Source organism: Otolemur garnettii, unplaced genomic scaffold, assembly GCF_000181295.1.
Source record: "Otolemur garnettii isolate 467f Iridium unplaced genomic scaffold, OtoGar3 scaffold00103, whole genome shotgun sequence".
Lineage (NCBI taxonomy): Eukaryota > Metazoa > Chordata > Mammalia > Primates > Galagidae > Otolemur > Otolemur garnettii.
This window is the reverse complement of record NW_003852498.1, coordinates 2130123-2145341: the sequence shown is the minus strand read 5'-3', so window position 1 is coordinate 2145341 and position 15219 is coordinate 2130123. Positions and strand designations below refer to the sequence as shown.

The 15219-nt window shown below is 39.1% G+C and overlaps 1 protein-coding gene across 1 annotated transcript in view; it reads left to right on the top strand.

Annotated features, from left to right (window-relative positions):
- The window catches only part of MANBA (mannosidase beta), a 113681-nt gene that overhangs the window by 68931 nt on the left and 29531 nt on the right, over positions 1–15219 (top strand). The window contains exons 8-12 of the mRNA XM_003796326.3: positions 28–179; positions 2768–2885; positions 4124–4210; positions 7386–7553; positions 10726–10944. Coding sequence (XP_003796374.3) covers positions 28–179; positions 2768–2885; positions 4124–4210; positions 7386–7553; positions 10726–10944 — 744 coding nt within the window. The remainder of the gene's footprint in view (positions 1–27; positions 180–2767; positions 2886–4123; positions 4211–7385; positions 7554–10725; positions 10945–15219) is intronic.

Genomic DNA, 15219 nt, shown 5'->3' with positions numbered 1-15219 from the left:
TTTTGTATGTAATTCTGTCCATGACAGGTTTATTTTAGGACAGTGGAACTTATAGAAGAGCCTATAAAAGGGTCTCCCGGTCTAAGTTTCTACTTCAAAATTAATGGATTTCCCATATTTCTGAAAGGCTCCAACTGGATCCCAGCAGATGCCTTCCAGGATCGAGTGACCTCTGACGTGTAAGTTATTGTCTTGGTTTCTTGTTCCTTTTTATTAACAGTTCCACAAAGGTTAAGAGTGTGTACACTGTCCTGGTGACGGACGGGTACTCTAGAAGCCCTGACTTCAGCATTCTATATCTATGCATCCATAGAACAAAAAGCACTTGTACCCCCTAAATCTATGGACATTTAAAAAGTGTGGGGAAAAAGTTACTTGGTTTTACTTTCTTTAGTCCCAGGAAAAGAGGTGGTATAGAAGTCTAGGTGACAGAAACTTTACAATAGACAGAATTATAAAACCATATATTCGCTTCTTGGAAAAATTGCATCACTGAAGCCATCCAAGTTTTAGAAAACTATTATATATTTACTCTGAAGAAAATAGAAAATGACTAATTCATATTTGGGATGATTAGCTCCTAAGAAAAAAGATTATTAAATTCGACTGTTTTCTGTGTTTCAAAGGGTACCTTAGATATTTTCGAGCATGGTATTGAAAGTTGGGAGCCCATATTTCCCTTTTTATGCTAAGATATTTGCATAGTCTTTTACTTTGACCTTAACTTAAGAACTGAAAAAAAACTTGGATGGGGGGAGAAGTAGGTCTGAGGCTATAAAGGGGCAGATATGCAGGATGAACAGTCCAGAGATCTAAGGGGCAATGTGAGGATTGTAAGTAAAGAAATTGTACTGTACCTGGGATTCGTGCTACATGAGTAGATTTTAGCTGTCTTTGCCAAAAAAACAATAAAAAGGTAACTGTGTGAGAAGATGAATCTATTAATTTGTTCACCATAGCAACCCTTTTGCTGTCTGTCTGTAGCCCATAACATCATGTCATGTGCCTTAAGTATACACAATGACATTTCTTTAAAAACAAAGCAAACTCTTACAATTCTTGATCCAGGGAAAAAAAGTATTTTTCTCAGGCTTTGAGAATAGAAGGTTAGAAGAAAATAATACTTACTAATTGGATCTATACACTTTTATCTTTGTGATAGCGAAAATAAGCTGTGAATTGAAAATAAACACATTTTAACTTCTCAAAATTAAATAACATTTTAACTCATTTATAAATGTATAAATATGCATTGTATGTTATTTGATGTTTAAAATGTAACTGTGGTTAGCAAGTAAAGTCTAATTCTGCCAAAAGTTGTGATAATTTCCTTTTACTTCAACATGTATATATTATTTTAGATTTTGTAAAAAAATGAGATTCTACAAACACAGATGCAGAATAAATTGCTCTATCTTTTCCTTTTCAAATGCTCTTCTCCCCTCCCGGCTGGGTTGGCTGTGGCTGTGCAGCTGGACCAGTTGGTCGGCCTGCTCCTGGTGCCTCTGTGGAGACCACAGTGCTCTGGATCCCCCACTGGCCCATTATTTGGCTTCCTAATTCATTTTTGGGCAGTGTTTGGGGGACAAAGGGAGGGCCTGTGTTCTCAAACTGGCTGTGTGTAGATTTTCCTGAGGGTAATGTGAATAGGAATTGGAAAGAGTAGGAAGAAAATTTACAGAGAAAGTAGTATTGGGCTGGAGGAGTTTTTTTTTTTTTGAGACAGAGCCTCAAGCTGTCCCCCTAGGTAGAGTGCAGTGGCATCATACCTCACAACAACCTCCAACTCCTGGGCTCAAGCGAGTCTCCTGCCTCCGCCTCCCAAGTAGCTGGGACCACAGGCGCCTGCCACAACGTCTGGCTATTTTTTTTTGGTTGTAGCCATCATTGTTTGGCCGGCCCCGGCTGGATTCGAACCCACCAGCTCAGGTGTATGTGGCTGGTGCTTTAGCCACTTGAGCCACAGGCGCCTAGCTGGGCTGGAGGAGTTGTAAACAGGGAGATAAGGGTGAGCTCAGCACTAATATTCAAGCTTTGAGTTTTGTTTTATAGTTTGAAAAGGTTAAGTAAAATTAGCACACCCCCTCCAACGCTTGCCACTGTACTTTTCTTTCCTTTTTTCTTTCTTTCTTTTTTTTTTTTTTTTTGAGACAGAGTCTTACTCTGTCACCCTGGGTAGAGGTCCATGGCATCATAGCTCAAACTCTTGGGCTGAAGCAATCCTTTTGCCTCAGTCTCCCGAGTAGTGGGGACTACAGGTCCTCAGGACAACACCTGGCTAGTTTTTCTTTTTTTAGTGGAGAAACGACTCGCTCTTGCTCAGGTTGGTCTTGAACTCCTGAGCTCAAGCAATCCACTTGTCAACCTCCCACAGTGCTAGGATTACAGGTGAGCTACTGAGCGCAACCTCCACTGTATTTCTTTTTTATAGGAGTGAATATAAAACAAAAATGTAGTTTTAAAAATAGTATGGTATTGTATCCCTAATAATTAAAAACTATATTAAGAAAAAATAGTATAAGATTACTGAAAATCTAGAAAGCAGAGAAAAGGTATCACCCATCATTTTCCTATTTGTTTGTTTTATGTGTTTTCAGTTAATGTATAAATAAATTTATCTCACTTCCTTTAACTTGCATCATATCCAAAGCATCTTAGTGTTTCTAACAGAGATTTGAAATGTGTTTATCACAATCTGTTTTTTAACTCTTTAAAAAAAATCCCAACATTTTCAAATGAGCGTTTGTTTATAAAATGTCTGCGGTAGGTTGCGACTCCTTCTGCAGTCTGCTGTGGACGCTAACATGAATACTCTCCGGGTGTGGGGAGGAGGAATTTATGAGCAGGATGAATTTTACCAACTCTGTGATGAACTAGGAATAATGGTGAGTAGTTGGCCTCCGGTGTTCTGAGTGGATGATGTTGCTCCTTCCTTCTTTTCTCTAAGCCGGGAATGATGTCCCATTTTTAGCTAAAGCCCTAAATGGCATCTTGTAAACCCAGAGCCGTCGTTGATAGCAATGACCCTAAATATTTAATTATTTTTAAATGATCAACATTCTACAGATGAGTTATATCTAGGTATATATCCACCTACATTTTCTTTACAGTTTTCTTTGAGTTATATAGGTCTGGATAAAAAAGAAGATAAAATATGGAGAAAAGAAATGTAACTAGAAGGAGCTCTGATAAAACCTAGAAAGAAGAGAAATAGTAAAATTGAGTAAAGAAACAGTGTGTTTAGTACTGTTACGTACTTGTGACATATTTTGCAATGCTGAGGATTAAGCAAAGGAGTGATATTTAGTTCTAATAGCATGATTCTAAAATATAAAGAAAGCCACGGAGGAGTAGTCATTATAATAATGGTAATACTGATGGTCATGATAATGATGACAGTATTCTAAATCTCTATCGTTCATTCAGTGCCAAGTGTAACTGCTCTGTCTATATAACTTTATGTTTATCTCCATGCCCATCTGATGAGGTAGTTACTGTGTCCTCTATCCCCATTGACAGATAAGGAAGCCGACACCAGGAGAGGTTCAATACCTTCTCTAAACTCACGCAGTCCCTACAAGGGGGACTCAAGATTGCAACCCAGGCAGGCTGCTTCAGAGTCTGTGTTCTTAATCACTGCATCACACAGCCTCGCTGCGAAGGCACTTTCACTAAAACATGCATGTAGTAATCCTTTTCTCCATGAAAATTTAATTTCTTTATAAATGAGTATGATTTTTAACGGTCTGGTCTATCTCTCCAGAGCAAATGCCCAGTAACAATTAGAATGAATTAGCAGTAAAGAGGGGCTGGAGAGCTTTATTTTGTTTTTCCTCCACCTGCTCACGTGTTGCTTTTTTTGAATTCTCCTTGCTTCCCTTTCTTTCCTACCCACCTAACATTGTCTCTTCTCCGGTTTGCACACGGTTTTGTGCGGTTCTGGGAAGTTCTGAGGTCTGGGAGAGCCTTTCCCTGGTACCTTTTTGCGTGGTGGTGCTAAAATGATTATACTCATCAAGCTGACCTGAGTTTTCACGAAAGACCTGGAGCTCAGAATGAAGATTTTCTTTCAGTGTAATAAAACTTACGGAAGTGCTCTCTTGCTTTTTATTTGATTTGATAGATATGGCAGGATTTTATGTTTGCCTGTGCCCTCTATCCAGTTGATCGAGACTTCATTGATTCTGTGAGAGCGGAAGTTGCTTACCAGGTATGTTGTTATTCCAAGAAGAAAAGAAAATGGGTATGTTTTAGTTTCACCTTTTGTTAAATCTCTCTGTATTTCTTTTTCATGTTCTCTAATATATTCCATGAAATATGGAATTACCCTGTGAGGTAATTGACACTGCAGGTCATGTGCTGACCACTCCCAGATTTATTTCCAGTTCTGACTTCTCTGCTGACTTCCTCCTTGTGATACCCAGCTGATACCTGGGGCCTCTGCTTGGAGGTTTAACGGACTTCTCAGATATCACAAGGAGAAACCAAACTTACATTACCTCCCCCGATCTTGTTCTTCCTGTTGTTTACTCCACCTCAGCAAGGGGCACCACCGCTCTTTGAATTTGTTCAGGACAAAAATTTAAATCGATTCTTGATTTCTTAATTTCTTGCACATTCCCCATGTTCACACTTGCAGTATTTATATTCACAAATATATAAATGCATGGAAGTGGAAAGGCCTGGGAATAATGGCCAACCTGGTAGTATCTTCATATTGAAATAATTTTTTCCATAAAGAGAAAAGCTTCTTAGAGCATGACTGATTTTAGTTTGGGGATGAGAATTATCCTAGATGATCCTGGGATATCTTTTTTTAAAAAAATGGTAATAGTATTTATTATAAAACCTAATAACTTGAGTCACAGATCTTATCAGCCCTCAACTGAATATGCTCACTGTTGCAGTGAGGTCTGTATACATATGGAGTGACTGTGCTTGGAAACACAGGTCGGGTGACATTACCTCTGCCCCAGATCTTAAGTGGATGGCATGGGTTTCCATGTAGAATCAGAGAGGCATTTTTGGCAATATAAGAAAATGCTGAAATGTACTCCTAAAATACAGTTTAGGAACCAAATTATGAATGCAGTAGGTATTATACGTTTAGCAAAATACTACTGAAACATTCACTGGGGTCATTCACCAGCATTCATGACGAATGATCCTGAGACTGGAAGACCATCCCTACCTTCTAGAGTTTGCCAGAGTATACAGAAATACTGAGCTGATTTTATATTGCTCTGCGACATGTCACAGGTGGGAACAGATTCATTTTCTTGGTAACTTCAGGTAGAGCCACTATGTGAAATCAGCCACTCTGTTTTCAGTTTCCCATGTCCAACTGTCTGATTTTTTGCAGTGTTTATTTACAAAAAGGGGAAGACTTTGGTTTCTTCTCGACTGATGAGTCTGCCACCTGAGACAGGTTACTTTACCTCTTGACCCCCATTCTCTTTATCTGTAAAACTGGTAAGATCTTATTCGTCTTGCAGAACTTTTGAAGATACACATGTATCAGGAAATGCATGTAAGCAATATAAAAGAAATGTGGAATAATACTAACTGTCCCATTAGTGCCACTAATGTGGCATGTCTTAAAAGTGAATCCTTATCTTTCACCCACTGTACTGTTCAAAAATTTTCATTTTGACTGGATATCTGAGCACCATCTTTGACATTTCTTGCTTTCTCATCTCCCATATCCAGTTGGTTTTAAAGTACAGCCAGTTTTTTGATACTGGTGTTTCTCATTCTTTGCTCTCACCTTTCCATCCCTGTTCTGACTACCCATGTCCAAATGCTCATTTTCTTCACCCTCCCCCCACCCCTGACCATTACATCTGTTTTCTAATTGACCTTCCTAGCATTGGTTTCTCCCAAGGTGAGTGCACACTCGACAGAGCTGTCAAAGTCATCTTCCCCGACACACTCTCTGTCATACCACACTCCTCTGCTGCAGCCCACATGCTAATGTGTCAGAAGGAAGGGACACATTTGAGTCTGTCCAGTGCATGACAGAACGGGATCCTTTTGCCTTTATGTTGGGCCAGTTCAGGTGGGCAGAGCTCATGTAGGCCTCACGTGGCCTGGTTTGCAGACTGAGTCTCTACTTTTTTCTTTTATATTTAGACATATTCAGTAACTTACATAATGTTAGCGGATTTCTCAGAATGACATTAGTAGTTTATTTCAGGAGACATGATTTTGATTTCTTTTTTTAAATTTTATTAAATCATAGCAGTATACATTAATACTATCATGGGGTACAGTGTACTTTTTCTGTATATAATTTGAAATACTTTCATCCAACTGGTTAACATAGCCTTCATGTCTTTTTCTTAGTTACTGTGTTAAGACATTTATATTCTACATTTAGAGAGATTCACAGGTAGCCTTATAGGATGAACAATAGCTCTACTTCATGAAATTATGAAAGAGAACTTTCCAGACATGCCAAGAGATTCTGAAATTCAGATAGCAGACAGTTTCCAGAACCCCAGCACGACTCAACCCGAACAACACATCCCCCAGGCACATCATAATTAACTTCACTAAAGTTAATATGAAAGAGAAAATTCTGAAAGCAGCTAGACGTAAGCAAACCATAACCTACAAGGGGAAGAATGTTAGAATGACTGCAGATCTCTTTGCCGAAATCTTTCAGGCTAGAAGAGGGTGGTCATCGACTTTTAACCTCTTAAAACAAAATAACTTTCAACCCAGGATCCTGTATCCAGCTAAACTGAGTTTCATTTATGATGGAGAAATTAAATACTTTAATGACATTCACACATTGAAGAAATTTGCTATAACTACACCATGGATTTTTATTTCTGTAACTTGTTTTCCTTGGAATATTCCACGTGTTTGCAGCTTGCAGCCACCTCTAGTCCACCCTTTCTCTGTAAACCCTTCTCTTGTTCTCCTTCTGGTTTTTTGATCTCAGTGGCGAGTGCATGGGAACCTCAGTCCCTCTTCCAGTGGGAGTATTTGCTCTGCCTCATTTGTTTCTTCCCACTAAACTTCAACTTCCTCTTGTGAACTAACCCCTGAATGTCTCCTGCCTTCTGTATTTCTTGTAATCTCTTTGTGGTGATTCAGATAGTGATGAGGTTGGTTTCTTTTTCTTTTTTTCTTTTTTAATAAAATGGGATTATATTTTCTTCATTTTTTTTTAAATACAGCAACGAAGAGAATTCCTATCTTTTTGGTGTTTATAAAATCTAGTTACAAACAATCTTGGAGAATTCTTACAATATATTCCCACAGCTAACATGACTAGCCATTTTGAAATGAGTTTTGGGACACATAAGAATTTCTGAATAGTTAACTTGAGTTTTGTTAAGTATTTGAAAAGCATTTTATGTTTTTGGAAATTTCAGATCAGGAGACTGAAATCTCATCCCTCTATCATCATATGGAGTGGCAATAATGAAAACGAAGCAGCTCTAATGACAAACTGGTATCATATCAGTCCTGTCGACCTACACACCTACATTAATGACTATGTGACACTTTATGTGAAAAACATCAGAGAGATGGTCTTGGCAGTAAGTAATAGTATTTAAATGCAGTAGAATTTAAGAGCGTGCTTTTAAAATGGGGAGTATGAATTTTGGTGTGTTTTATGCCCCTTGTTAGGGCAGTCTTCAGCCGTGTGACTTGAATACACAGCATGACATTGTCATGCCGCGTGTGAGAGGCTTCATGGCCTGTGGACTCCTTTGAGGACCACCCTCCCTCTGGCACTCTCCTCTCTCCAGTATTGGCCTTCTAGTTGCCAATACTTGAAGTCCAGCTATGGATCCCAAAGGTTGAGACTCTAGATTAGATAGTTTATTGCTAGCTACTTCTTCAATTCTGTAATTGTAAATGATGATGCAGAATTTGATCTATATCAAATATGAATATGTTGGTACATGACGTTAGGGGCCAGGGAGGAGAAAGACCTGATTCCCAGCTCCACCTTAGTGTTCTTCCTCTGTGTTGGTTTCCTTTGTGCCACTATTTGTCTAATAAGCATGTTAATCAGACATAGATTCATATAAATTGGCCTTTTTTTGTAAGGATAAGTAGGATTATCTTTTCAGTAATGCTTTTAAAAAATGTAATTGTTAGAAAACTTTAACATGTTATTTATTAATCTGGTTGCTTTTACAATTTTGTATTCATAATTAAATATTTTAAATATCTGGATATATCTGGAAGCAATTTGAAAAGGGGTATCTATTTTAAAATAGTATTTGATAGTAACACCTCAGTGCGCCCAGTTAATGACACTATTCTATTTATGAGAAGAAAACTTCACTGAGAAAAACATAGGTTCAGACTTATGGCTTGCCTATTATACTAAGTCAGGTGTCATGAAGAATTTTTCTGTTTACAAAATGTGATGGCAAAAGCTTTAATCAATACTTGTAGAACATTATAATCAGTATTATAATTTTCATATCTGATGGATTTAAGAAATGAATTTTAGTATCTGAGGCTTTTAATTTCATAGCATGGTGGTTAAGTGCTCATGACTCAAACTCCTGGCTGGACCACTTCCTTTATAATCTTGGGCAAACTACCTAAGCTCCATTTTCTCATCTATAAAATTGGGTTAACAATAGAAACTAACTTTCAAGAGTTGTTATGTGCTCAGTGGGTCACACCTGTAACCCTAACCCTCCGGAGGCTGAAATGGGAAGATCTCTTGTGCTCAGGAGTCTGAAACCAGCCTGGGTAAGAGTAAGACCCCATCTCTCCTAAAAATAGAAAAATTAGTAGGGGATGGTGGTACATTCCTGTAGTCCTACTGCTCATGAAGCCGAGGCAGAGGATCATTTGAACCTAGGAGTTTAAGGTTACTGTAAGCTGTGGTGATGTCACTGCACTCCAGCCCAGGCAACAGAGTGAGACACCCCTAAACCAACAACAACAACAATGAGGGGAGTCCTATGGAGGCTGAAGGAAAAGGGCAATGGAGAGTTTTTTTTTAAAGACCGGAAGGTAATTTATTGGCTGTAGGAGCAAAGTGAAGCCAAAAGATGACCAGAAGACAGACTGGCTGGCAAAGGAAAGGAAGAAAGAAGGATTTATTTTCTTTGTTTTTTTTTTTTTTAGGAAGAAGGATTTATTTTCTATGACAGATGAGAAACAAGGAAAAAACTATGAGCGGATATATCAAGAAAAAGTGAAACCTAATGGGGAAAAGTTGAGAAAATTATTTTGTGGAGGGTCTGTTTCTCAGAGAAGGCTAACTAGCCTTCTGCAATATGTTTTCCATTCCCAAAGGGCCCTTTACTTTTCCTTAAAAATATTCATCACACTTCTAATTACTTGCTCAGTGTCTGCTTTCACGGCTGGATTGCAGTCTGTTCTTTTAAGAGGTCGGTCACAGTGTCTGTTCCCTGCTGAACCGCCAGGACATAGGAGGAATTGAGTGCCAGGCATACAGTAAGCTCTCAAAAGAGACTGGATGTGTGATGGAGTGCTTGGTGAAGTCACACATCCACTTCTCTCTCCCTCTCTGCAGTGATGAACAATGCCCGGACACAATGAACATTCGACACATTCTTGCTAAAGGAAGGAATCTTCTCAGTGAAACAGGAAGGGAGCTCATCTTAGATGAGAATAACTCCACCATTTTGAGTTCTACCTGTGCGTGAGGCACTACATTAAAGACTTACGTGCTAGCTGCTGCAACAAGTAAACCACGGCATTTCTGTGGCCGGGAAACCACTGCGTAGGGGCAGCTCTGTATTATGGAAATTGGAACGTAAACGTTGGTTTGACACTCAGTCATCTCTTCCACGTCTGAGTTATTGCTATTTACGGTACCTCTCTGAAGAAGTTACTGTTATTATACATTTTACAGATAAGACTGCTGAGAATTATTATATCTAAATAATAAGGTTCTGACTTGGGATTTAAACTCAGGCCCACATGACTCAGTAGCTTCTGTTCTTATGCACTAGACCTCTCAAGTGGTGGTGATTTTGCCCCCAGGGAACATTTGATCGTGCCTGTTAGACATTTTTCAGGTGATGAGACTACTGGCATCTAGTGGGTAGAGCCCAGGGATGCTACTACATATCTTAGGATGCATTAGACCACCACCACCACCAAAACATATCCAGCTCCAAATGTCAATGAGGCCAAATGTGGAAACCCAGGACCAGACTGGACACTACCCATAATGGATGAGAGTGGAGGCAAATAGGAACAGCTGATGTGAGGGCTGAGCTAGGGCTTCATTAGGATATAAAGGATGATGAAGAGCTGGAGGTGCTGGTGATTGTTGAACAGAGATAGAAGTAAATAGTCCTATTAATTTTCCAGCAACTTGGAAATGTTGAGGCCTTGTTAGTACTATTTTTTTTTTTTTTTTGAGACAGAGTCTCACTTTGTTGCCCTTGGTGGAGTGTCTTGGCGTCATAGCTCACAGCAACCTCAAACTCTTGGGTTCAAGTGATTCTCTTGCCTCAGCCTCTGGAACAGCTGGGACTACAGATGCCCACCACTGTACCCAGCTATTTTTAGAGATGAGGTCTCACTCTGGCTCAGGCTGGTCTCAAACCAGTGAGCTCAGGCAATCCACCCACCTTGGCCTCCCAGACTGCTAGGATTACAGGCGTGAGCCGCTGTGCCCAGCCTCTTTGTTAGTACTTTTAAAAAAGATCCGTACTTTCTTGCATGAAAATATTATCTGCTAACTCATTTTATCTCTGAATTCAGGGAGATAAGAGTCGTCCTTTTATTATATCCAGTCCTACCAATGGGGTTGAAACCATCGCAGAAGGCTGGGTGTCTCACGACCCTTACAGCAATTACTTTGGAGACGTACATTTTTATGACTATTTCAGTGATTGCTGGGATTGGAAAGTTTTCCCCAAAGCTCGATTTGCATCTGAATATGGGTATCAGTCCTGGCCTTCCTTCAGCACGTTAGAAAAGGTAAGCGATTATTTGATTTTCCAGGGATTGAGGATGATAACCTGTGGGCATCTGTTACTTCTGACCAGTGGTTCAAAAAGTCAGATGACGTTTACTTATTTAAATGAAAATGTGAGAAGAAGGTAAAAGAAAAGAACTTTTTCTTTAAACTTCGGGAAGCTAAGTTCTTGTAATCGTTATTTGGGGGATTATAACTTTCCTATATTGCTTTTAATTACATTCCTTCAGGAATATTTAAAAATTAAGCGAGAGGAAGTAGTAGCTTAAGCCTGACCTATTGTCACTCATGATAATAGCTCTTCCTTGCTGCTTTTTGTGTATCTTGCCACTGTCTCACTATTTATGGATATTCTGAAGGGGGCATTTCACTACAGTAAGAGAGAAATAAATCTTTGTCTCATGTGTTCTCTTTCCTTTCCTTTTCCTCTTCCCCTTTCTCCGTCTACTTCTCCTCCTCTTTCTTCTGGTATTTTTAATTTTCTGTGTGGATTTTTACTCTTTCCATTCCTAAAGATTCTGTTTCAGTATTGTGTGTGTGCTCATAGAGAGACTTACTGGGATGTGATTCGTTTGCCCTGCAGTGCACCCATGTTGTGTGTGTAACTCAGTGATCTTCGTATCTTCCACATTGTTCAGCCTTCACCACAGTCCGTTTTTAGAGCATTTTTATCACACCTGAGAGACCCCGACCTCGTAAGCAGCCTCTCCCTGCTCTCTCCATCCCTTGTACTCCAGCCCCTGGCTCCACTAATTCGCTTCCTGTGTCTATAGATCTGCCTGTCGTACACCTGTCTTAATGACGGGAATACTACCAGATGTGGCCTGTTGAGACTGGCTTCTTGGACTCAGGGGGTTTTCAAAGTTCACCTGTGTTGTACTACGTGTTACTAAACCATTCCTTTTTATTGCCGAATAATATTCTCTTGCATGGGTATACATTTTGTTTATCCATTTATCAGTTGATGGACATTTGTGTATTTCTGCTTTTTGACTATTATGAGTAATGATGCTGTGAACATTTGTGTGTTATGTGTTTGTGTCAACATACGTTTTCCATTATATACCTGGGAGCAGAATTGCTGGGTCACATGGTAACTCTGTGTTTAACATTCTGAGGAACTAGTAAATTGTTTTCTGCAAGGCAGTGCTTGTGGCTCAGTGAGTAGGGTGCCGACCCCATATACTGGAGGTGGTGGGTTCAAACCCAGCCCTAGCCAAACTGCAACAAAAAAATAGCCAGGCGTTGTAGTGGGCGCCTGTAGTTCCAGCTACTCTGGAGGCTGAGGTAAGAGAATTGCCTAAGCCCAGGAGTTGGAGGTTGCTGTGAGCTGTGACACCATAGCACTCTAGTGAGGGCGACACAGTGAGACTCAAAAAAAACAAATTGTTTTCTGCAGTGATGGCACTATTTTACATTCCTGCTGGCAATGTCTGAGGGTTCCAATTTGTCTACCATCCTTTCCAAACATAAGGAAACTATTGCAGAAGGCTGGGTGTCTCGCAACCCTTATAGCAATTATTTTGGAGACGTACATTTTTATGACTATTTCAGTGTTTTCCATTTTTTAAATATTTCCCTGGGAATTTACAATTCCTTGATGGCTAACCACATTGAGCGTGTTCTATGTGCTTGTTGGTCATTCGTTTGTCTTCCTTTGGGAAATGTCTATTCAAATTCATTGCCCATGTTTAAATGGAGTTATTTATCTTTTTGTCATGGAGTTGTAAGGTTTTAATATATTCTGGATGTAAGACTTCATCAGATATATGCTGTGCAAATCTTTTCTCCCCATCTGTGGGTCATTTTGTTCACTGATGGTATCCTCTACAGCACACAAAAAAGTTTAATTTTGGGGCGGCACCTGTGGCTCAAAGGAGTAGGGCACCAGCCCCATATGCTAGAGGTGACGGGTTCAAACCCAGCCCCAGCCAAAAACTGAAAAAAAAAAAAATTAATTTTGATGAAGTTCTACTGAGAAAATCTCTCATTTCTTTTGTTTTTGGTATTGTTTCTAAGAAATTATTGCCTAACTCCAAATGACGAAGGAGTTGTCTTATAAGAATTTTATACTTTTAGCTCTCATATTTAGGTTTATGAGTCATTTTGAGTTATTTTGGTGTGCAGCGCTTGAGGTAAGAGTCCAGCTTCACTCTTTTCGTCTGTGGATACCCAGTTGTGCCAATATAATAGTGAAAAGTATTGAAGTCCCTATTCCTTCTCTCATTGAATTTTTTTGTTCCCCAAATCAATTGACCATAGAAGTTAGGGTTTATTTCTGCATTCTTAATTCTGTTGGGTGGCGTATTTTATGCTACTACGCACTATCTTGTGTACTGTAGCTTTGTAGGAAGTTTTGAAATCAGGATGTGTGTCTGTGTGTGAGTCCACCAACTCTGTTCTTCTTTTCAGGATTGTTTTGATTAGTCTGGGTACCTTGTAGTTCCAAATGAGTTTTGGAATCAGCTGACCAGTTTCTGCAAAAAAGCTAGCTGGGATAGAGATGGTTTAATTTGTAGATCAGGTTGTGGGTACTGGCTGTTTAATAAGATGGTCTTCTCACCGATGAACATGGGATGTCTTCTGTAGTTTCTTTCACCCCCATTTTATAGGTTACAGTGTTTTTTAGCATTCTCCTAAGTGTTTTGTTCTTTTTGCTTCTACTGTGAAGGGAACTATTTTCTTAATTTCATTTTCATATTGTTCATTGCTAATTAGAAAACCAGAATTGATTTTTATATGTATATTGAGCTTGTATCCTGCAAAGTGGCTAAACTCAATTCTTAGCTCTCACAGTATTTTTTTTTGGGGGGGGGTTCTTTAGGGTTTTCTTTATGTAAGATTATGTCATCTGCAGACAGAGATAGGTTTACTTCCTGCTATCTAATCTAGACGTCGTTTATTTCATTTTCTTCCCTAACTGCCCTGGCAGGACCCTTCAGTATAATGTAGAAAAGAAGTGATGAGAAAAGACATCCTTAACTTGTTCTTTTTCTTAGAGAGAAAGCTTTTAGTTTTTTTAATATTTAGTGTGAACAATAGGTTTGTAGTTATAGTGTGCTAACTACAGGTTTTTTTGTAGATGCCCTTTATAAGGTTAAGGAAATGGCCTTTATTTCTAGATTGCTGGATGCTTCTATCATAAAAGAATGTTAGACTTTCTTCCCATAATGAAATGATTTATTTGCAGTTGTGCATCACTGTGTAAAGTAACAAATAAAAAAATTTTTTTAAAGACAATTTACTAATCTTCCTTAATTTTAACACCTACACAAAACTACTTTTGCTTCTACACACTGAAGTTATAGTGTACTTTTAACTTCAGTCAGTCATGTCATAGTTCTACCCTTTGTTTTTAAAATTTAATTTTTTTATATGATGGACAAATACAGTCATGTATTTATCATGTACAATATGCTGTTTTGAAACATGTAAGCACTGTGGAACGCCCATACCACTTTTTTGTTTTATTGCTCTGAAATAATGGGGCTAATGTTTTAGAAATTCTGTTTTTTCAAGATGAAGGAAGATGAAGTTCAGTATTCTGACTCAGGTAGGAACAGGTGTTGAGAATGGGGAGGGAGGACGTGAGACTATTTGCTGAGCCGTTGCTCTGTACCAGGTCCCTGTTCCTTTATTTAATGATAATCCACCTTTCCACCTTTTTTTTTTTTGCCAGGGCTGGGTTTGAACCCACCACCTCCGGCATATGGGGCCGGCACCTTACTCCTTTGAGCCACAGGCGCCGCCCCACCATTCCACTTTGACTGAGGCCTGGGAGGAAACTGAAGCATTGAGGGAGTAAGCTCTGTCCTTGGCCCTCGGCTAATGCAGAACATATTTGGATTTAAACCTAACGACCCCCAAACTAGTCAATTTTCTTTTCACTATACTTTAGAGAGCTCGGTGTTAGTAATTGCTCACCCTTTTCTTTAAATCTATAAACATTTCTATTCACATTTTTAAAATAATGGGCCTTCCATGATTTTGTGAAATGCCTGATGAGGTTCAGGGGTACTAAACACTATATTTTAAAGGAGAAGGAGGGGCAGGAAGAGTGCTGCTTTTTATGATCCATCTATTATCTCTTGATTTAATCACCTCTCTTAAAGCTCCACTGCTTACTTGGGAATTTGAATAGGTAATTAGGAAATAAAAGAAACCGAAAAATGATGTTACATAAAATTTTAACTTTTTTATTTAGAAGTTTTTTGCAGCCCGGACCCACCAAACAACAATGGCTGCAACCAAAAAAAAAAAAATAGCCGGGCGTTGTG